Raw genomic sequence first — 24,013 nt, 5'->3', positions numbered from 1 at the left:
TATACACCCAATCCTTAAATCCCATTGACTCTACTGAGTGAATCCACTCCTAACAGGAGGAACTCGAGGTTTTAAGTTCTCCCTCCCTCACACAGTCAATGACATGAGTGATTCTCAACACCAGAAACATCTCTTTGAAGTCGGCTGTTTTGAGACGCTAGGTAAAGTCATTGGTATGTGTGAGAGCTGTTACCCTTTAGGTTTTTCATTATAAACAGGACTCAATGGAGAAGTAAAAAGAAAATAAATATTAAAGATGCAGAGAGCTTATTCTGTAAACAAAACAGAATAGGGTATATTCATATGAACTTCCTCCCCTCGGACCTGTGAGAAGATCCTTCCGTCTGAATCTTCATGTAGAAACAGGCCTGGCTGGATAGACACCTTTTCTGTTGAAGTATTTCTATTTCTGTTCGGTCTAACATTGTCCTTTCCTTTTCTATAGAGTAGCTACAATGAGCTCCTATTCTGTAAGAATCTGAGGAGGGCTTACACACTTTCCAATCCAGTTCATGTATTGCCAGAGGGGAACAAATGCCCTTTGTGTTGAGTTCTATCCACTTACTGAAGACAGGCCCAGAGCTGTCCACTTATTGTACATCAGTTTGCTCTGTGTATTTAGTTAAGTACCGATATTAAGATAGGCCTTGAATTTATTGGATAGATCTATCTATACGGAAATTTTGTATGTCGTAGTTTTCATAATTGAACAATGAAACCTGTTAATTTAAATAAGTGCTTAAAAATGACATGGTAAAAACAACATGGTATTTTAAAGCATATTTCAGCCAAATGTAACAATTAGGACATTATTCTAAAATTAAAAACATTAGGAATCATTGCACAGACATGAATTGTTCAGGCTTCACTTCCATCAAAACATTGCAGTTGGATATGTCCCTACCCTACATCAATACTGTGACAAATCAGATTCTTTGCACTGGTTTCTGTGTCTCTATACACTTTGTTCCTTAAAACCCACTGCTGTTCTCTGCTCAAATATTGAAGTACCACTTATTTTTTGCCTATTTACTTATGTATAATGTGTCCCCGTTATATTTAAACTGTTCTGATTATGCTTACACTTACAGGGCAACTACAGTACTCATTATACAGTCTTAGAAATAAAGGATAAACCTAAAACCCTTAAAGGTTTACTCGATCATCCCACAGGGGAAATGCCTTAAAGGTTTTTAATATGACTCTACAACAGTGGGTTTCCCTTTGAGAGAGGGTTCCAAGTAGAACTCCTTAAGCAAGCAAACAACCCTAAACTGTATATGTATATAAAGTTTATTCTATACTTAGCCCTATGTAAATAGATCCTGTGCTATTTGCCCTTTGCTTGTTTTGTATCAATGAATGAATATTTGTCTAGGGTACTATATTCACTCAATGACAGGGCAGTTTTTTTCTTGAAACATATTTTCCATTAACCTATATATAAATAAACACAGTGTCATCTGAGAAATAAAAGATGGACATTCCAAAATGATTTGAAATGCTCGTGCCTCCCATATGAATTGATTATGGGCTAGCGGTTACATTAGCACTGAGAACATCACAGGAACAAATCTGGTCCAAAAAGCTTCAGTAATGATTGCTAAGATGCACTTCTTGGTAGTGAAACAATCAAACTGCATCTCCACAAGTATATATGGGTTATAATGTATGAGTCTCACAGGGATAAGCATAATTGGACCAGTGCAAAGGTTGTGAAAAAAACTATAAACCATCCAGTAAACAATGTGAGGTATTTCACTGGCCATTTTTAACGAACAGGAAATATTCTCAATTTATTCTTTTGTTGCACTTCTATCTCAAATGAAATCTCATAAAAGAATTAATGAATTTGACCTTTAATAGGAGGAGATCGTCTACTTTCCAGGTTACTAGTTATCCTGTTACTATCATTGCTTCCTGGTAACATTAAAGCAGGCCAGTGTTATTCCTCAGTACAAGACTGTACAAGGCATATCTGCAGCAAAGCATTGTTTATTCAGTGGTTATATTACTGTCTAAAAGGCCAGCAACAATAATAAAAAAAAACCTGGCCATCAAACACTGCAATTACAACAGGCTGTGTGAGCCAGGCTATGGAAAGCTTCAGTTTAAAAGAATGGATGGTTAGTGGGGATTTGTGCACACACACATTTACACCAAGGGGCAGTTTACAGTTGCCAATCCAACTACCAGCTGTTTTAAATGCAGGGATAAATTCATACATTTACAAATTATATCCTGCATGTATTTATTTCTGTAAAGCTGCTTTGTGACAAGGCCCATTAAACCACAAAGCGCTATACATATAAAACGGAATTGCATTGAATTGAATTGAATTGAATTGGATTGAATGTTGTTGGGAGGAGGGAAGAACCAGAGGACAACCATACAGTCATGGGGAGGGCAACGGAAACTCCACGCTTACTAATCTGAGCTCAGGATTGGACTGTGGACCCTGGAGCTGTGATGCATCAACACTCCATGCTGCACCTCCACGCCACTCAGTATTCCAACCAAAAAGCTGCATTTGCAAAATATCTGATTTGCTTCTTGATGCAAAATGAATTGTCCTAATAACATTACTGTAGTGGCAGCACAGTATCTATATAGTGCCTAATGGAACCATCATGTTTTTATAGCAATGATTTAAATTGAACATAAGTTAGAAATGAAATAATGAAGGTCTACATGAATGACATAGCAGTTGGGGTGGCATCCCACCCTGTAGCACCCACGTGGCCACGCCCCTTAAATCGGATAAATGCGGGTGTAACACAACTAAATATTAAACCCAACAAAATATAGCCTGTTACAGTAGGCCACTGAGAATATGGTCACATCTCAGCTTGATAAACACGCCACAATCACTGTGTTGTCGCAGAAAAAAGGGGGGAATGACTGATTATTAAATATTTGCAGCGACTCCGGTTTTTATTCAGTTGTATATCAGCTCGTGCACTGCCAATAACAGGCGTGACGTCACTCACGCGCAGAGCTGAGCGCGTGAGAGAGAGAGCGAGAGAGAGAGAGAGAGAGAGAGAGAGCGCGCGCGCAGGGACTGAAGAGGCAGAGCTGCGCGGCAGCCATCTTACAGCTTTCACCGTCAACCGAGCTACATCTCCTGGATATTTCTTTAACAAAGGCGAGGTGTACGAGGAGGAAGGCGAGGAAGCGCCTCTTTTTCAGCTTCTTTTTGGTCATTTGAAGCTAAACTGCGGGATGAGGAACAGCAGGTCCAAGCCTGTGTGCTCAGCGGGCGGACTGCTGCTGCTGCTGCTGCTCGGGCTCTTATGCGCGGTGGAGGCAGCCAAAGGTGAGCTTTAACCCCCTGAGATTTAATTACAGACATTTTTAGATATATTTATTTATATGTAAAGATAAGCGAGGGCCAAATCTTTCTACATGAAGTGTAAACGGTGCCTAATTGAAAGGAAAAGGCTGTTTAGTGCTTGTGAGGATGCCGTGTTGTCGGCGTTTGGAGCTGGTGAAGCGGTGCGGACTCGGAGAGATGGATGTTACCTCCCTGCTATTAAATATGTACAGACTGCAGTAGTTTCCTGAGATTTAACACTCTATACACGACACTGTCGCCTTCTTTCACTTGTTAAATATCTTCCTTTCTCTTGTTTCTCCCTTGTTCGCGTTTAATAGGCAGGTTATTAAAGTGTCCGTCCTAATCAGTGTGCCAACACCCTGCACTCTCTCTCTCTCTCTCTCTCTCTCTGTGTGTGTGTGTGTGTGTGCACGCACAATTTACCACACTGTCGCAAAAAAACAATCTTTTGTTTCATGTGCTTCATTTGGACAGTCTGGCTGGTTGTTTACTATCCTTTTGACCCTGAACATCTCCTTTTCGCCTGGAGATGTGGAGCAGTCGTCATTAATAAAACGCAAATAACACTGCGCACCCTCTGAAGGAAAAGCCTCTACGCATTGCAGATCCTGTGATCAGGCTTTGTAAAGCATTTATAAAAGTTAGTTTGTCATGATGATGATGATGGAGGAAGTCTGATTTTCAGGAGGCCTTGGTAGCAGGTGCACAGGCATCGAAAGACCCAGCAGGAATCAGGACTTCATCATCAATCCATCTAGTGCTGTAACATTGCACATTTTTACTGCTTTAAATATACAAATAAAAAAAAATATGAGATACATTGTACACTGTCAGGAAAAAAACAACAACAAAGGTACAAAAACTGGCTTTCTCCTTGTTGCTGGGGTGGACCACTGAATGTGTTTTATATGTTATGTTTCTTTAGTACGCATCTTTTACCTATATGGTACACCTTTAAAACTTTAAATCACTAAAAGGTGATAACGGTCTAATAGGTAAGGTATGGTACACTATAATCATGTTTCCAGATGCAAAGGTACAAAACATAAAGATACGAGCTATATATATAATATATGTGTGTGTGTGTTCACATGTATATAAATATTCATAAAAAGCATAAATAGTAGGCTGTATTACCATTAAAAGCAAAATATTCAAAGTCAAAAGGCTGCTGCTGAACTGTTTTCCTGACATGACAGCATCTGCAAACCCGGGTGGTATATTTTACCCTGAGAGTCAGGACATCCTCACAAATCAATCTACTGCTGGATTACACATTTTCGTGCTTTAAACCTACAAATCAAAATACAGTTCACTTTAAAATAAACTGAAAAATCACAGTTTGGGCTCCCCCCAAAAATATATGATCATATGTGCTACGTGTGTCATATTAAAGTTACGTATGGGTTCTACATGTCAAATTAAGATAACGTATGGCCTGTACATGTCACGCATCATTAGCCAAACCAGTAAGAGAACAAGGAATGCGGCGTCGAACCGGACCCGTCGACACAGATTGCCGAGAAATGGGTCGAAGGGTGGCAATAATTGTCAGGCGTAATGTAGTTGCCATGTGCGGCAGCTGGGAATGCACAACCAGAGGCCAGCAGTCAGGAAACTGGATAAAAGCTGGATTTTGGTGTGGTCCTGTCGTGGCACTGCATAGTGTCAAAAAAGCTTACAGAATGATATGATGTTCCTGGGATAATTCCATACAGGATGTTTTTAAATGTCAGATTTATTCTTCTTGCATAAAAGAAAGATGAAGGTCACATTGTAGGCTTTGCGTAGGCTTAGTGATATTGACTGAGAGCACGGCTTAAAAACATGCAGGGATGAAAAATGTTTCATTATTATATTAAAGCAGACATTAACCGTTAAAAGCCTGTTGCCATGAAATGTCTCACATATTTATTTTATTTATTTGGCATAGAAACTCACCTTAAATTGTGTCTTGTTGCAGAGATCCATGGATTAACAGGAAAGAAAATAATGATTGCAAATCCATTCGTAGCCTTGCAGTTTGTTAAAAAAGAAACTTTTTTTTTTTTTTTGAATTATAAACCAGAACTCATGTATTATTATTTATTTACCATTCGATTTTCAGTGCAGAAGATAAATACTATGCTATAGATACTATAAACACCAAGCCATTTGCTTTCATATTTTGATCAGTCATAACTTTTTGGCCATTCAGCAACATGTAGTTTGTGCGTTGTAAACCTATCTGTGCTGAAAAAATAATATGTACATAAAACATTACATATCTTTTTGAAATGGGGTACTTTTATTGACTATTAACCCTAAACAGATTAAAATAGGTATAGATCTCAAAGAGTTAAAGAACTCACACTTGTAGATTTGTCATCATCCTGTTTTTGGTTTTCTTGGTCTCTGCTCAGACATTGGAAACCTCTCCTAGTTTTTGCTATCTGCTGTGCTTTGTTAAAGGATATATTACCCTTGATGGTTTTCACAGAGACTGTTTGACTAAAGCTATTTGTTGCAGCACACCTGCTCCCTTCCCAAGTGTTATCACTCGAGGAACACGTGATGCTAAACCCAGGCCTGCCACCAGGTTACTCGTGTTGTGTAGCTGTTTTCTTCTTCCATGTCCCTCCCTTGCTTTTTGTTCATTCTGTGTAGACACGATGAAAAATAATCTTTACCAGCCACAAAGGACTGTATGTGCAGTGTATTATTCAGGCACTTTTTATTGTTAATGCAAGAAGCTGATGCTTTTTATGATGGTATACTTTTTCATACAGTTTTTCAAAGAGCTTTGAAAAGAGCATTGTTCCTCTGCCACCCTAGTGAGAGTACAGGCAGTACCCGGGGTATTGAAGATCAACAAAAAGTCTACAGCATGCAAACGAAAAGAATTTTCATCTAAAAGCAATGGTGTACTTATGATTATATTATGAGTTTATAACAGTATTGCTCTACAGAGTATTAGGTGCCGGCTGATACATATGGGTGTTTGTTGAATTAATCAGTTGCATGACTAATTTCGTAATCATGTTCAGTGACGGCTGGTCACGATATTTAATTAGACGGCTTCTCCTTATCAGTAACTTGATGTTACTATTATGAAATCATTATGGTTATAGTATGGCGTCTCATCTTGGCATTAAACTATTATGCATACACATAGCGTTTCAAGTCCGAATAGCAAGCACGGTAAACTGAAAAGCTGCACATCCCATTAGTCAGCTCTTTGTTTCAAACCACACAATGCTTGATGTCTGTTTACTTCCAGTTTCTCTTCCGAAGGCATTTTGAAAAATCAGTGAAAATGAAATGCTTATTACACCTGTTGTATTTCATGTGCTCCTTCTTGGTTCCTGCAGATGATGTGTCATGGATGTGTCACTCTGTGTAATCACCTGATGCAACTGTTCACAATAAGCTGTGTGAGTCTACAGTCTGGGCTAGAAAGAAATCAGCCCCAGTCTATATTTCTCTATATTTTTATGACCCTTGGTGATGCTGTTTTTGGTTCTGCAAAAGTATAAAATATTTTATATATATAGTTATAAGTTGATGTGGGTGCCAAAAATTAAGACTTTAATGATTTAAAGATTAAGACTTAACCCTTCTAGCCCATTTATACCAGCTGCAGAACTAGTACAAGTGGTCAGACAATACAGGTGTTTAAAGGGCAGATGTAATTAAATACCAAAATGCAAAAATATCACATTTGAAGATATTTTTGCAGTACATGATATGTATAGTGAAATATAGGTTTGCTAACAAACTGTCAGCGAAAACAGCATTTTAAAAATAAATCTTTAAAATTACTTTGATGACACTTTTAATTAATTTTTATAAAATAAATTCGTACTCCATTAATAATTGAGTATTAATTAAGAGAGTATTAATAATCTCTTTAAAAAAATTTTAAAGAGGTCAAAAAGGTAGAAAACTATAACATCAAATCAACTGATTCCATACTTTAAAATTGTTATTAAAAAAGATATTGCAGTATCTCAGAAAGGTTTGTGCTGTAATTTATCACTATATCTATTATGTCATATCACCCACCTTTAAGAAAGACGAATACCACTAGTTTTGCTTTTCAATTTGAAGACTGCATTAAAAAGTAAGAATTCAGACACCTCAGATATTAAACAGCATTATTAAAATCATGTCCTAGGAGCTACATTTTGCAGCAGAGCCCTTCTTCCATCTGTAATAATAAGAAAAAGCAGAAATAAACATCAATCTTGTGCTATATTACGTTTGTGAATATCGTTAAGGACTAATAACGACTGCATTGTGCACGAGCAGGCTGCCGTTTGCATGGATTTTACACATGCAGAGACTCTACCCTTTTGTTTATATCATGATTATGAACAGTGCACATCTGACACCATTAAAAAAAATTATCAGTAGGCTTGTGCAAGATTTTTGGTGCTGAATGTTTTGTGCACATGTGAATGTTTGCCAGAGTTACTTTTTCATAAAAGCAGAGGTGGCATCCCAGAGTCGAGAGTATCGACACAGAGGCGATTTGTCGTGGCAGATTTGTCATTTAACATGTAATGTTAGAAAAGATATCAAATCATTGTCATTATATATCTGTGAAACATGACATAAAGAAAGTAGATAGTAGTATTTCAGTGCGCTGATATTTTATTATGCATCCTTACATAAACCGTTGTAGTCTAAATTTAAATTATGATTGTTGGATTTCCCTCAGGAACGATCAGGAGATTAATTTAGGTATTAGCCGGTCTTTAGAAAATATCCCATAATCAGCAGTGTCTCAAAAACCCACATATTGGCCCGATATATTGGCCAATGCATTAGTCAATTGCTGATAATGGAATTGGCCTGGTTTTGCCTCACTCATAGTTTTCTTATCGGTATCTTTTCTAGAATATTCACCCAGCTCTTAAGCAGTGCAGAACTTTTCCAACTTTGCTATAAACAGCTTCATAGTCAGCACTTGCCTCCAGGCAGACTCTTTGCCTGTCTCAGCAGCTCACACTCAATGGGGACGCTTCACACGACGCGGGTTCTCTTCCACGCGGCATGATGGGTAATGTCAAAGCGTCCCAGCTGCTGAAATCAACATCCCAAATGCCAATCGAGTATTCATGATGCGGTCATGCTTCACTGAAGGTACCCTCAATAACACCTTGCTGTTTCTGCTGCATCATTCATAATCTAAATATAAGCTAAGGGCTGCTTATTAGACCTCACTCAGCAATGCCAGGGGAATGAAATCTGCCTGGATGCTGGATGGAAATAGCTAAATATGGGAATATGGGAGGCATTACTCCATCCTAAAGCAATCAAAGAGAAGTGGAAGTCTTAAAATTCAATTGGCAGCTTTGGGAAATGTAGATGTGAATTAAATGCAGATTAAATTGGTGTTTTAAGATTTATTAAAGTGTGACCATGATCTAGAGCAAGATTAAACGTTTTTTTTCCTGGGAAGTTATTCTGCTTACAACATACGTAACAGCACTGAAAGAGTAGTGAAACAAGTCTTCCAGTTTCAGTTGAAATACTTTCATATCTTAGTGATAAATTGAGATATTGAGCTATTTATTTTACAGTATTCTTTATCAGGGTAGATAAACTTTAATAATAGCTCTATATGGTGCTATTTTCCTCCTCCTCCTGGTAAACTGGTGAATATTGCATCTGCATATTTCAGACACAGTGCACCAGTCTTCCGCTCTGTTTATCTCAGGATTGAAACATCAGAACAAAGGACTTCTTGACCTGCAGTTCAAGTCTGCATGCCGGAACGAACACGTCAGTGTGGGCCCACGGCTTGTAGCATATTAACTCGGATGTTCTGCATGCATTCTGAGCTAAATCCTAAATTCCACGGATGAGGCAAGCGGTGCAGCCGTCATAACTCCGATCAGCTGTTTTTAAAGCTGGTGATTTCTTTGCTAAGCTTCTACTGGAGTTAGGTCTGTATTTTCCATGAAATCAACTTTGGTCAGATTTCACTCACCCTACTGAGCGCCGAATGGATTCGCTGATCTGTTACAAATGGGTCATTTAGGGTTGAATGTTATTAAGTGTATGAAGTGTACTTGTGAGCACGATTGATCTTTTAAACACAAAAATCAATGTTAACACTACGGATATCATGACTTTGCTGGTTTTATTAACAGAATGATTGTTTTGTTTCGTGGAGCTTGCTGAAGGGCTAGAAGCAAGAATTCTTACTGCGTGAGCTCTAATGGACTGTGCTTTGCGTAATGACTTTTATTTATTGTGTGTTTTTATTCACTGAGTGTAAGTAGGGAATCCAGAGAATTTCTCATTAGGGTAATGGTGAAACCTTATTGATGAAACATTATAGAAGGGTAATGTAATTAATACATACTTTCGGAAATCACAGTGTGTGCTTTGAGCCTGTCTGACCTGTGTGTCTCGAGAGAGATGTTTTTGTTTCGGGAAATACGTCCCTCTGCCCGGTTCGTGCGCTAGTGCGTCAGAAGTGCCGACTCTATGGGAACAGGTAACCAGAGAGCCATTAGCTACAGCTAAGAGCTGTGTGTGTGTTTCAGCCACAGGTGGGCTCAAAGCGAGCTCTGTGCTGTGTGGCCTTCTCTCTCGCACTTCACTCTCACTGGCTCTTTGTGTGGCTCTCGCAGAGCCCAGATTGAGCCCCATTCACGACCGCCCTGCCCCCAACCCTCTTAAAAAAACCGTCTATGCCTTGTTGTCTGTGTTGTGATTGCTCCGGTGGACAAACAGACTGTTCCTTGAGTACATAGGAACCCCCTGCCTAGCTTTCTGGGGCCAACAACTCTGTCTGTGTGAAGGAGTTTTGGCTTGTTGCCCCATTTCCAGGTTTTCCTCTGAACAGTCAGTGCTCTGTGATTGAGAATTGCAACCATTTCTTCATCCAAATGCAAACACTTAAGTGTGGCTGTCCACTAAGTCAGTTACCCATTTGCATCCTGGCTTACTGGCGCTGTGCTTGCCTTAAAAATCTAAACTTTAGAGATGTTTCATGATCAGACTAATTAGCAATTTTTGTGTGGGCCTTGAACAAACTTCTTATTTGAAAAAAAAATAAAATCAGTGTGGGTGTTGAACCATGTAGCACAACTTGCTCATCAGATAGTCATGTAACCTTCTGGAGGCACGATCAGTGTAGGAAGAGTGTGTTTTTGTGTTTTCTTTCCAGCATACATAATAAGTGTTGCATTTCCGTAGTAGTAAAGGCTGGGTGGTGGGCTGACTCATGTTTATATGGAGTCTGAAAGGTCTGCTCCTGAAGATGGGCTGTCACTGAGTCGCCTTGGGTGCTTTGTGTGCAAGTAGCTCTTTGTAATGCTAGATTTGAATGTCCTATTGTGCTTTGCTTATTCTCACGGGAAGGATTTCAACCCAAGGAAGATGTCAAGCCACAGTTACAAATTTGTCTTTGTTTGTCAAACCGTTTGTAGTCTGAACTACACCGCCATCAAGATGCAAATTTAGGCTGTTTCCTCAGTATGTCAAGGTGTAGATCACCTGGTACTTTTTTTTTTGTCCTGCTGTAGACAGAATTGGAGTTGTGATTACAGTGTGTGCTTAGTGAGATCTCTCAGTGCTTTGCACAGAAGGTGTGAACGGCGAAGCGTCATTGGCGTTAATTGGCTGTGGTTGCTGTAGCTCATGCTATGAGTATGATGAGTGTCACAACACAGTGCCTGCACTGCTCTGACCAGAAATAGCAGATCATAACCAAGCGATTTAAAACTGCCAGACACTGGACTCTCATTCTCAATGTGACTCACAGTCCTTCATTAATAATGCAAAGTTTCTGCATGGAATGGAAGTGGAGCTGATGGACTTTGTGATAAGTTGTCCTTCTAAAAGGACATTTACATGTGCAGTGGGATTAAAAATAATTTGACATTTGACAGTCATCAATCATGTTGTATGATTCTGTTTATGCATGTTCAGATGAGAATTACATTATTAGCCCAGGAGTAAGGTCAAATTGTAAAGTGCAAATGTGCAGGGGTTCTGTTTTAGGGGTCATGTCTTGGCCAGGTCACTCTTGTAAATGAGATTTTATGTCAGTGGGTTTTTTTTATCCTTGTTCAATAAATAAAGGTTACAGAGGGGTACATTAATGAATACGCTACAGCAGGGGTTGTCAGCTTGTGGGCCTCGGTTTAAATGCAGACCTAGCAAAGCATTTTAGTGGATCAGACCAAGCATTTGAAAAATACTATAGCACAAATGGTGGGAAAAAACTGGCTGAGATGCTGGTATTTTAAACACGAACCATCAATGATTTTTTTATGTTCTGTTATGAATTATGAGTTTTCACACACTTTCATAGAGACCTCTCTTTCCTGATTAGTGAAGTGATAACATGGCTTGATAAAAAGTTTTATCAAAAAAAAAAAAACAGAATGTTTAAAGATGATTGGATGGAAAAGTTTACACTTATTCTCTGATTTAATTTCAAAGCAGATGTCTCATCTGTTCAGAGGTCATGGGTCTAGTCAGAACTGGTAACATGTAGCGCTACTGCGAAAAAAGCAGAATCACTTTAAACTGATGAGTCTTATTTATAGCCATGAACTAATCGCTAATGTTTAAAAGTTAAAAGGTACCTGTTTTCACCGTTCATGTTAGTTGCCTGTTACGGACCGACCTTTGTAAGCAAGAAATTATATTCACCTGGACCTTCAGTGATTGTAGCTGAATACCCCTGTGGTACAGAATCTTACATAACCCGTAATTCAGTGTGGGCAGAAATGGGGCATGTCAGGATGTTCGGAGTGTGTTCACAAAAAACGAGTTCTGTTCAGAGTGTGTAAGTGAGTGTTATTGCACATGAGTAAAACAGTTTTAGTGTATAATGATTCCTATAAGTGCCTTTTGGAAAATAATTACATACGTTAAGCCTCATATCACATTTAGGACTAAAATACAATTAAAAGTCGAAGAATAAAATTGAGAATAAAGTGTGATGTAAATTATATGCACTTATTCAGAATCCTTAGCTGAAAAGTTTAGAACATGTTTCAACAATAGACTTCAATGACTCAAAGTAGAACATGGGATTTCGAATGTGGATTTTTAAAAATCTACAAATATGTAAAAACCGATTAGTATTTAAACAGAAATTTGTGCTGACTACTCAAACCTCTTTACAAGATTTAAACAAAAAAAGAATCACTGTTGTCTATTTAATTTCATTAGTATCCCTATTTCATTGTGTCTGTAATGCAGCTGTGCTGCGATTCTTTTCATGAAGACAGACCAGTAGCCTGAGTTTGTAACCTCTGCCTCCTACTTCATCAGTCAACATCATTGTTACACACACACACACACACACACACACGAAGACAGTTAGATTGAAAGGCGGTTACTCTGTGTGGTGACTGGTTGTGGTCTGGTTCGACTAAGTTGCAGGCTAAATTGCTGTACATGGTTGCAGCAGTTAAAATGTCTCTTGGGTTACATTTAATTGTGTCCGTTTCCAATTGTGGATGACTGTTGATAACTCTGCTTGGGTCCTAATTACAGAAAGCATACTATTATCCACAAAATTCATTTACAATTATTCAGTAACTGCTTTATCCTGGATCCGGAGCCTGGGCGCGAGGCGGAACTGCACTCCAGTCCATCGCAGGGCAACACACACACACATTCCCACATTCACACCTAGGGGCACTTTAGCAAAGCCAGTCCACATACTGGCATGTTTTTCAGAGAGGGGAGGATGCATGTTGTACTGTATTTGACTAGAGGTTGTAACTCCAACCTCTTGATCTCCAACCAGGAAAAAACACCCCCAACTCAGAATTCCTACTCCAGAACTTTGGATGGTTTTCTCAACTCAGAGTTCGGCAAGTTACGTCGATTGAACATGGCTGTGCACAGCATCATCAGTAAACAAAGCAGCTCTTCTTACCTTTAAATGAGTTCTGCGGTATATACAAGTATATGCTTTAGCTCAGTCAACATACAGACATGTTTGCTTATTAAGTCTGTAACATTGACTAGATTGCTGTTTCGAGGAGGAAGATATAGATTATTCGTCACATTTAGCTGGTTAGCTTGTTGCTAACAAAAGACAAACATGGAGGCGTACATGTTTTTTTTTTTTTTTTCCCCACTTTGTAGCTCGAATGCATAATTCCAGGCTCCAATTTCCCACTTTCGAGGTAAGTTGAATGCAGCATTAAAGCCCACACAGACAGTAACCCGAGCTCAAGATCGAACCGGTGACCTTGGAGCTGTGACGCTGCAACGCTGCGCCCTCCAAATCGTCCTGCTTTTTAAAGGAACAAATGTAAAGCTGGTCCAGTGGGATTGAAAAATTATTTCTGGCCCAGCCAAGCCTATACACTTTTGATTAATGAGCTGGGATTTGTTTGTACAGCACTGTTGGGTTCTCATGCCTTAGGCTTTGTATAGCATATGTGATACACTATTGCATTTAGTTAAAATTGTGCTAGTTCATGACCTCGTCAGTGAGTGAAACAGGAGCATCCTATTATAGGATTAAATGTCTTTGGGCTGATATGGTGGGGAAACAAATTTGCATACCATGAATGAAATGCTGTTCCATAAGCTGGATCCCCCCTGTCCCTAACTTCCTTACACCATCTCTCTCTCGCTCTCGCTGTCACAGTCTTGGCCTGCTACAAGCCTTGAATTAAAGCTGCTCATTGATTGTATAACACTGCAGTATTTGCTAACAGTAGGAGCTCCAGGCTGACAGAATGCAGTGGGCTGAGTGTGTGTCTGTACTGGATAACGTGGAAAAGAATGTGTGTCGGACATTTCTCTCACTGTTAGCAGTTATCTGAAACCCGGAATGCTGAGGTTAGCAGTCAGGGTGGCTGGATTGCAGGCTTGTTCCGGATGCCTCCACTTCCCTCTGGTCGTCAAGGTTTATTTACTTCTGCTATCAAACACACACACACCCACACGCCGACGCACACTCATGCATGCACGCTGCCTTGCCCTGGATACACAGAAGCCCTCTAGGTTCAGTCAGTGACTTTGTGCTCAATTTCTGTGGCACAGTCACAGACCGCTCCCAGCCAGGCATGTCTCCATCATTAACTGTTAATTTCAGTCTGCAGGCCTCCATAAAGATTTGATGAGGAATAAGTGGTGCGATTTTGTATATTTAACATGTAATCTGGAAATTAAACTAGGCATTCTCAGAGATCATAGGGGCCGAGGGGGAAAACACTCTGATCATGATGTTTTGAAAAGGAAATGATTATGCCTGTTATCAAAAGGAAACATTTATGCCTTTGTAACTGGAACATTGTCATTTTAGTGTCACACTGATATAGTACATTTTCCTGTTACTGGTTGTGAATGCCTTTTTTGGCTTTTAAACCTAGATGATGAAGCGGCATTGACAGGAATTAAATTTTTTTTTTGTTATTGTTGCACTTTATTTTAGTTTCAGAAGGTTAAAAGCACAGTTCTCACGATATTTAAAAAAGTGTACCGTCAAATGTCAATTCTATTCTAACGCCATTTTCACTTACTGTACAGGGATACTTCTTTTTTTATTATGCTTTATAATAAATGTTGAATAAAAAAACAGTTGAGCCATTTTTATGTATTATATTACTGAGGCATTATATTACTGTGTATTATCTTGATTATTTCTTTGGGCTGGCTGTCTGTCCGGCAGCCCGTATGTATGTCTGTCTGTCTGAGATTCGAGATTCTTGTTAGCGCGATATCTCAAAAACGAGTGGTTGCAGGATTTATATGGAATTATTATTGTATCTAGCAAATGAACTGATTAGATTTTGGAATTGATCCAAACAGGGTCAAAGTCACAGCAAGGTCAAGTTTCTGAAATTTATTTATTTTTTTTTTTCAATAGCGTCTTTCATGTTCTAAGTATATTTTAATGGTGTATTCTGGCATACAGATTAGTAACAAGAAGGAGTAGACTTGTTCAAGATAAAGGCATCCGCATTGACGCTGTCAGCATTGAGTTCGATTTGTTTTATTATGTCTCCACTGTTTTGTTGATAAGACATCTTTATATATATATATATATATATATATATATATACACACACACATACACACAGTCTGGTCATTCTCCTCTGAACAAGGTGTTTCAGCCTGCAGACCTTCCGTTCACAGGATGTTTTTTGTTTTTTGCCCCATTCTGTGTAAACTCTAGAGACTTTTGTGTGTGAAAATCCCAGGAGATTAGCAGTTTCTGAAATACTCAAACCAGCCCATGTGGTAACAATATACTTGCCACAATCAAAGTCACAGAGATCACACGTTTTGTTCATTCTGATGGTTGATATAAAGATTACCCAAAGCTCTTGACCTGTATCTGCGTGATTTTCTGCACTGCACTGCTGCCCCGTGATTGGCTGATTAGATAACTGCATGAATGTACAGGTGTTCCTAATAAAGTGGACGGTGAGTGTATATACATACATAGTGAAAATGTCATCAAGTACTGCGATATATTATTTTTGCTATATCGCCAACCCCTATTGGATGATGGTAGCCAATGATATAGGTTAAAAATGTAAAATAATAATCATATCCCTTGATGACACATTAAGGCTGGTTAGTAGTGGTATTACTGACCAAAAATATCTGAACAAAGTAGTGTTTTATGCATAACCCTGTCTCTTTATATAACATTAATCCTTTTGGCTGTGACGCTTAAGAGTGGTACTATAGCACTTCGTAGTGTATGAGATTTTTACTAGGCTAAGATAACTGAAATGGAAGCTCACACGAAATAGTGAGTGAGTCTGTTACACGGAATAAAACCATCTGGGTGTTGAGCAGACTAATGTTTCCATCTTGACCTTAGCAGACAAGCGCAATTAGAGTGTGAAGCTCAACTGCCTAATCAAGCTTCAGATCTTCTATGGATGTGTGAGTAATCAGAGCAAAATGAAAGATTGCCTGTAATTTTTCTTTCTTCAGCTTGCACAGCAGGACACCCAGCTGTGTTTTTTAATGCTCCATTATTTATACAGCCTTGTAGCTCAAATTTCATTGCAGTCAGATGTTCTTCATGCGGTCTACTCGTCTAATGAGCAGAGAAGAATGCCATTTGAGTATTTCATCATGTCTTCTATTGTAGTCTGTTTATGAGTTGTCAAGTGCTCAGTGTGTTTGGGCTCCTGTGGGGGCTTGTCTCATGTGGCTGTAGGTCACTGGGCTTTATGGTGTTGGTAATAGCACATGCTCAGATATTCCTCTATGTAGAGTGAGTGAGTGGGTGATTGTGGCAGGGTGCCATACCATATCGCTGTATGGGCAACAACAGCAGCGATCATGAAAATATTTTCCACCACATCAGAGCACCTTCAGTCATCCGCTTATTCTTGCCTACCTCTTAGCGGTTTTATTATTTAGCTGACTTTGATTCACAGAGCAACTTAAAGCAGCTCATTTGCACTGAACTGTGGGGTAAATTGTAGTTAGCTGCCCTGATGGAGGACCAAGTGGCAGATTGTTGAGACTGCTACATGATTCAATGGTTCAGTGGTTTTCATACCATTGGCCTTGTGCCACCTTATCAGCTCCTACTGGTAATAACTGTACTTGAACTTAAACTGCCATTGATGATTAAGATTGAAAATAAAAGGTAAAAAGTCAGGTCTGAACCTGAATACAGTAAAAGTTCATATCATTTAATATTTAACAAAGCTAAATGATTTTTCAATTTTCTTTGACATTTGGTGGATGCTTTAATCCAAAGCGACCTACAGTTGAGATACAGTCCAGTCATAGAGATCGCTGTTGTCACACCCCTGTATTTAAACAGCAACTGCGTCAGCATCTGCTGCACACCTTGACCTAATCACTCGGAAGTGTGTGTGTCACCCACAGAAAGACGCTGCTTGTTATTTACTTGCTGGTATTTTCATTTTCACAGCTCAAATACAGACAAAATTACCGAGTCTTTTATTCCAGGTGTTTAATCACAACATTATAAAACTCATTGTGTTTTGTGTCCTTGACACAACTTAATGAAAGTCATTCCTTTAGCAGTTCTTGAAAATATAATCTCGTTCTCTCCTCTCTGTACATTTGTTTAAAGGTGAATCAGTGTTACTCTGTGCTAGTGAAATTAAAAGCTCATTGAAACATTATTAAACTTTTAATAAATGCTCCTTTTAAAACCCAACGTGTGGAAAGCGGCTTCACTTGTACTAAGCTTAATTCATCAGCCTAATAAACTATATTTGCTCAAATACAGTGGTAACACATGCTCCTTATTATAATCTGAGTATCTAAATTTCATGATATATTTATTTACTTTATTTACCTCCTACCACTCTACATTTACGACGCCTCGTTTTCTGTGAACCTTCACTAGCGTGGGATTGACGAGCGTATTTCTGTGAGATAGACCAGCACAGAAATGTGTTTTGACAGCGTTGGAATGAAATTATCCCCTCCCTCAGTAACCATGGATGTTACTCAGGTTTAAGACCAACCCTATTTTTACTAGTGAGGTCTACAGTGATGCATTACAGGGAGCCAGTAATGCATAATACTTTGAGTAATAGGTCGAGATCACATCATAATACAATTGTATATTTAAAGAAAAAAGATATCAACTAAAACCAGATCATCCTCAAGTTTGGGCCACAAAATTATACTTTTATATAAAAGTATACAGGATCTATACTATATCCTAATAATCAATGATATATTAACCCTTCTTGGGTTATTCATTATATAGTATTCCTTCTGCAGAAATTTGGACAAGTTTAAGGCATCTTATGAAAGTCTAATAATGTTTAAAGACATAGTATGGTGTCCTAGTCTAGTAAGAGGACATGAAGTAGTTTTAAGTGTCTGTCAGCTCTTAAGATTTTATGAGCCTGGCACTCTAACAGAGATTATCTAGGTATTGTCTGACCACCTGTCCAATGACAACCGACTGCAGCATTCCTCAGTGTGTGAGCTTTGCAGTTAAGACGATTTATGTGACTGATCACAACTGACAAACAAGCTCTTAATCTCTGCAGTCAAAACTTTGTTGGAATTGTATTTTTTTAATATGGCACTTTGAAGAGAAGAGCAGCAGTACATGACAGTATTTATATATAGGTTTTATTTGTATGTGTTTTATACTCTTCTGTGTATAGTGGTTGAAGCTGTAGGTTAATTGGAGGTCTTTGCTGAAAACACTGAACCTGTATTATTATTTCTTATTGTATATATTTCCTCTCATTCATGTCGCAGATAACGCTGCAGCCCTGATCGGGTGTTCTCAGCTTTGCCTATAGTGGTCAAAGGATAAGCTTGGCTCATAAATCACCAGGATCTGCTCATGCATGCTGGTGATAGCAGCTGTACAAAGTATATCCCCTGCTGGCCTTGCCACCATTCCATATGTAGCCTACATAAATATAGCTATATATCATAAGGATGTGTTGAATAGATTTGATTCATGACACATTTTACACTGTTAAGGGGGCTAAGATGAAACTGTGCAGCATCAAAAAGGTCTTAGTGATTTCTTATTTTAATGATTTAAAGGGGAAGATGTATCAGATAACCGAGTACAAATATTCCTGTACATAATCATGATGCATTATGGGATGTAAAAAATTTTTTTGTTAAAAATCATCGCCATGTTGTCATGGCTGGACTTCCACTGAACATCCCACGGAATGCTTGAAGAATCCATTTTCATAGAGGAATTGCTATCAAGGCTAACATCCTCGAGCTTTGGCAGTACCTCGTGATTGAGTTGTATTTAACGTGTGCTGGTCGGTTGTGTGGATAGCTCCCCCATTTCCCAGCATCCTCCTGTTTCCTGCCACTGTCCTGCTGTCAGTATTGCCTGGGTGCAACTGGCTCAGCACTGTGAAGGCTTTGCATTTTTCTCAGGAGCTGCTGAGGCATTCACATTCAGGCATGAACGCCCATTAATGTGGAAGAGAGCAGTGTACCCGTCACCTCCCCCTCAGCACTCTGTGTGTCCCGATGCTGTTGTGACAGCACTTTCGGCAACAAGTACAGCCGAAACGCAGACCTGCCTGGCTCTCTGTTCCAGCGGATCACATAGTCCTCTGGCAACACTAATGAGTTGGTTGCATTTCGCTCTATATCTCTATATCTCTGTATATCTTTATATAACTTGCTCTCATGATCACAGAAACACATGAATTTGCACCAACCAACTTGTTGCAAGTTCTGAACTGTTAGTGTGAAAACTGGGGTTAGCAGCCTTAGCTTTTCTTTGCCTCATTTGCACAAGACCTAATTAATCTGCTCTTGCTTCTATGAATACTTTTTAAAAATATTTTCTGGGTTACTATATCAAAGACATGGTTACCAGTGCAGCTTTGATGTTGGGAAACGAGACTAGGGCTGGGCATTAAATAACATTCACTCGGTGCTAATCCTTGATAGATGGTGATCACTCATGTTAGAAAGGAAAACTAATAGAAAACTTGAGAGTCATACCATTAAATAGCTTGTAAAATAGGCTAGTAAAATAATATTTACACTTTACTTACTTTTATTTAACCTACAAATAAGAAAAGGATCAGCAGCTTAACGCAATACTCTGAGTTATTAATCTAGTGATTGGCATAAGAGTACAAGTAATCGCATATAGGAAAGAACAAAAGACAAGCTGTAGGCTATATATATATATATATATATATATATATATATATATATTTATATATTTTAGGCATTTTGTTATTGAAACTGAAATTGAACCAAGACAGTTTTCATTTCAATGTTAAAAAAAAATAAAATGAAAATACTTTAGCTACTTTAGCTATACTTTTTGTGTAATTCTGCAAACAGCTTCTTCTTCTCTGTGTTCTGCTTAGGCCAGGTGTTTTCACCAGTTGGCGTAATCTGACTGTGGACTTTATGTAGTTTTTAAATCCCATTCAGACTGAAGAAGCTTAAAAATAGGGTTTTATGTATATTCAGTGTGGTGATTTTTATAACTTACATATCTTTTTCATGATGCGAACTATGTCTGTTCAAATTGTTTTATGCTCGCATGAGAAGAAGCACCAGTTCTCAAGGACGTACGTGTGTGTGTGTGTGTGTGTGTGTGTGAGAGAGAGAGAGAGAGCCTGCCGAGAGACTTGTTTTATACAGTTATCACATAGCATAGATATGCGCAATAGAGGAATCTTTGTTAGCAGTGCTTGCAGTTTTTAACTCCCTTTTTCTGGTGGATTGCTAAGAGAGAAAAATAACTATTATGGGATGCGGAAGGAAGACTATGATGATGAAGAATAACCCATTTCATAAGGAGGATCTATGTTAATCAAGTTTGTTTGTAACCAATTATGTATTTTACTGTTTGTTCTCTATATTATGAATAATTCATATATATCCACGTGCAATCCGAAGTCCCTCGTAGCACTCTGAGGCAAGGTACGGTTGGTAAGGTAAGAGTGGCTACCGGGGCTCGTGAGCAATTGCTGATTGAATAAAATATTTACTTAGCACATTCAGGTGTTTGGTAGTGATTTCTCATTTTACAGGTGAATTTCCACCACATCAGATGCAGGCTTTGAAAGAATGAGAGCGAGGTGGGAAAATTGTAAACCAGCCTGTTCAGTGAGAAGGAGGTTAATGAAAATAAGTTAAATATATGAAAATAAGATAAATGCAATGTATAAATATTATGAAAACGAGATCAAAATTTAATCTTAATTTATTCTTAGAAAAAAAACCCATCAAAAATATAGTTTTTTTAAAAAATAGTTTGGAATGAAGGTGTGGGGAGTAATTACTTAGTAATTACTTAAAAAATACATTTTTAATTATCTGTTTGTTTATTTACTTATTTTATTTTTCTTTTACAAAAATATATGTCTTTATATTACTTTTAGGTAAGTAGCCCATAGTTGTATAGCAAATAAATGGCGTATAGATTCCAAGTAAAAATATGAAAAAAAAATTGCAACTATTTCATCGTCTTGCTTCATTAAAGATGTTTTTTTCGTAAATTGAAATTGCTCTGTTGAGTGCTTCCACATTTAAATACCTTAAATAAAACCCATAAGTAACAGTGGGTAGTTCAGTAATCAGTAAATCTCCCTCTACATGTGGCTATCTCTTACTACTTTTTCTTTTTCTTTACAGTCAACAAACATAAGCCATGGATTGAGACGACATATCACGGCATCGTGACAGAAAATGATGACAAAGTTCTGCTGGACCCTCCACTGATAGCGCTGGATAAAGACGCCCCATTGCGTTATGCAGGTAACAGGAGGCTTCTCGCATCGTTGTCATGTCTGAACCTTCTCCGTCTAGTCATAACATCTCTGATCTTGCATAAATGTCTAAAAGCAGTGAGTGTGTTCTACACATTCTACGCATTCTCCCTGTGTGTAGGAGCTCAAGGCTTCACATTAATACAAATGACACTGGACATCTTTATAACTGCAAGGTTTGTCGTGTAATGTGATAATCTAGTGAGTTTCAGTCAGTCGAGGGGAAAATAAGTTGAGGCTTGAATGTTTGAGGAGATCATTTGGAGCACTTTGTTTACCTCTGGATAAATGTTACGGCTTTGATTGTGTGGTTAGACCTTTACTTGGAGAGTTTTCTCTGAGTGTCTGTGCAACCTTGTAAAATGCCTCCAAGGTGAAACTCCTTCTTAATTTCGTTATATTGCATCAGACCTGCAATTTTAAAACCTAATCGTCAAGAGCAGCTGTAATGTGACTGTTATTAGTTTTGCAGATGCGTTCAATAGCTTTGCACTCACAGGTTAAAGAGGTTATTTTCCTCAAAACAACAGGCTGCTGCACTACAGGACTAATTTTTGCTGTCTTACCTTTTCTTATGACACAAATACATGGTATTTAGTTAGATTTTTGTCATTGTCCAGTAGCCTTTCTATTTTAATGATCAATGCCTTTTGCTTCTGAGGTATCTTGCCTTGTATATTTGTCAGGGACAGTGAAAGAGGATGTACAGTGCTAGCTTTAGCGTACGCCTCTTCTAATCACTGGGAGATTTACTTTGGCCTCGTTTCAAAGTCCTTTAAGCACAGAATGCTCTGTTTTCTCTCCAAGCACTAGTGCCAGGCCTCTGAGTTATCTCAGGCTTCTAACAATCTAGCTGCCGTAGTCTTCTTTAAGTATCGTGCCACATGAATTGCTCATCGAAAGTGTGCATTCTCTTGAGTGTAGTGTTATGCTGTAAGTTTGATGGGTTTTTTACACATGGACAGTCCATCTGAACTGTAATCTAAAAAAGGAAGGAAAATGCATAACGTCTGGTTGAGGCATCACTAGCTGATGTGTTTGTTTAGCCAAAAAACTAGACTAGCGCAGCGTTCCTTGGAATGGGTGTATTTAAATGCACCTCACAGTACAGGAGCAAATAATGCACCCTTCAGTCATTATAATGCGTGAATGCGTGAATCTACCAATTCAACACCAATTTAATTCATTCTAAACTGACCAATTATCCAGTTAAGCCTCGGGTTTGGTTTTGTATACATTTTGATTAATAACATTATTATTATTATTGTATGTTCAGAGCAACACTGCAGCACTTTGCCCAAGACAAATTTCCTTTCGGGGACCAATAAAGTTTATCCTATCCTAACATTCAGTGCACATATCCCCTTATGATTCATTCCGACATAACATTGGCACAGATTCTGTCTGTACTGAGAGATGATCACTGTCCTCCAAAAGATGTTCCCTCTTTTGGTGTTTTATGTTTGGTGTTTTGGTGGTGGAGAGCACTATCTAACAGATCACCCCAAAATCTTGCATAGGTGTTCAGTTGGGTTGAAACCAGGTGACTGCAACGGTCATAGCATATGATTTTACAATTTTATCCCCATCAAACCAGTGGACCCTCATGCCCTGTGAATGGGGGTGGAGTCATCCTGGAAGAGACCACTCCCATCAGAGTACAAATGTTTCACCACAGGATAAAGGTGATAGTTAATTTTGCACTGATTTGCCGTGACCTTCACTCTAAGGGGTCAAGTGGACCCAAACCATGCCCGAAACACGCCCCTTAAAGAATAACAGATTGACTTTTCTGTCATTTGTCTGTATATACGTACTGGCCAGATATATGTCACAATGCTGAGCTGGGGTGGAATCAACAAGCTTCAAGTATTGATTTGCACTGCAGACACGACTCCAGTCTAGGCTTTTAGCCTACTGTCAGTGGCGCTATATGGAGCTTTTTCAGAGCCAAAGATCTGTCAGTTTCCAATATCGCCTGTGACTTATTCGACAGCAAGTTCTTATTAACTTTAGGGGCATCGAAGTCTTTCTCTGCGTCATACCAGAGCTGAAAGTCAAATAAACGATGAAGGTCCATAACAAGGTGGCCCTTGGTACAGGCAGCCTAATTTATTATTTTTTTTTGACATCATATCTGTCTTTTACTTGAACTAGTATAGCTGTGAGCGGACCAAGAAGAAAAGCTTATAGTGCTTTAATCTGTTGAGAAATGGAGGACTGCGGAGAGTGGTCTTGGCTGTACAGCGGATGAGCAGAGCTGGTCATTAGAGCTGAAGAGGCACAAAGCTGCTCCTGCGTCCTGGATAGAAAATTCATCTTTAATTGATGTGGTGAAAACTGTATGGACATCTTTACCAATCTGAGGCAGTGGAGGGGCAAAGCTGGAAACCAACAGGCAGCCAAGCAGAACAAACTTAAAGGCTGGTGCAAAGGACTGGCAGAACAAACTTGT

The 24,013-nt window shown here is 38.8% G+C and overlaps 1 protein-coding gene across 4 annotated transcripts in view; it reads left to right on the top strand.

The window, feature by feature from the left end:
• Nucleotides 1-3,035: 3,035 nt before the first annotated feature.
• The window catches only part of clstn1 (calsyntenin 1), a 37,274-nt gene continuing 16,296 nt past the window's right edge, over nucleotides 3,036-24,013 (top strand). For 3 of the 4 annotated variants that reach the window (XM_026920765.3, XM_026920763.3, XM_026920762.3), the window contains exons 1-2: nucleotides 3,037-3,316; nucleotides 21,425-21,547. In XM_026920765.3, coding sequence (XP_026776566.1) covers nucleotides 3,223-3,316; nucleotides 21,425-21,547 — 217 coding nt within the window. In that variant the 5' untranslated portion in view covers nucleotides 3,037-3,222. Of the gene's footprint in view, nucleotides 3,317-21,424; nucleotides 21,548-24,013 lie in introns of all 4 variants that reach the window. The other variant, XM_026920764.3, reaches the window with a different exon arrangement.

This window comes from Pangasianodon hypophthalmus, chromosome 16 (assembly GCF_027358585.1).
Source record: "Pangasianodon hypophthalmus isolate fPanHyp1 chromosome 16, fPanHyp1.pri, whole genome shotgun sequence".
Classification (NCBI taxonomy): domain Eukaryota; kingdom Metazoa; phylum Chordata; class Actinopteri; order Siluriformes; family Pangasiidae; genus Pangasianodon; species Pangasianodon hypophthalmus.
Note: the sequence above shows the minus strand (reverse complement) of the source record. Positions and strands in the feature narration are given on the sequence as shown.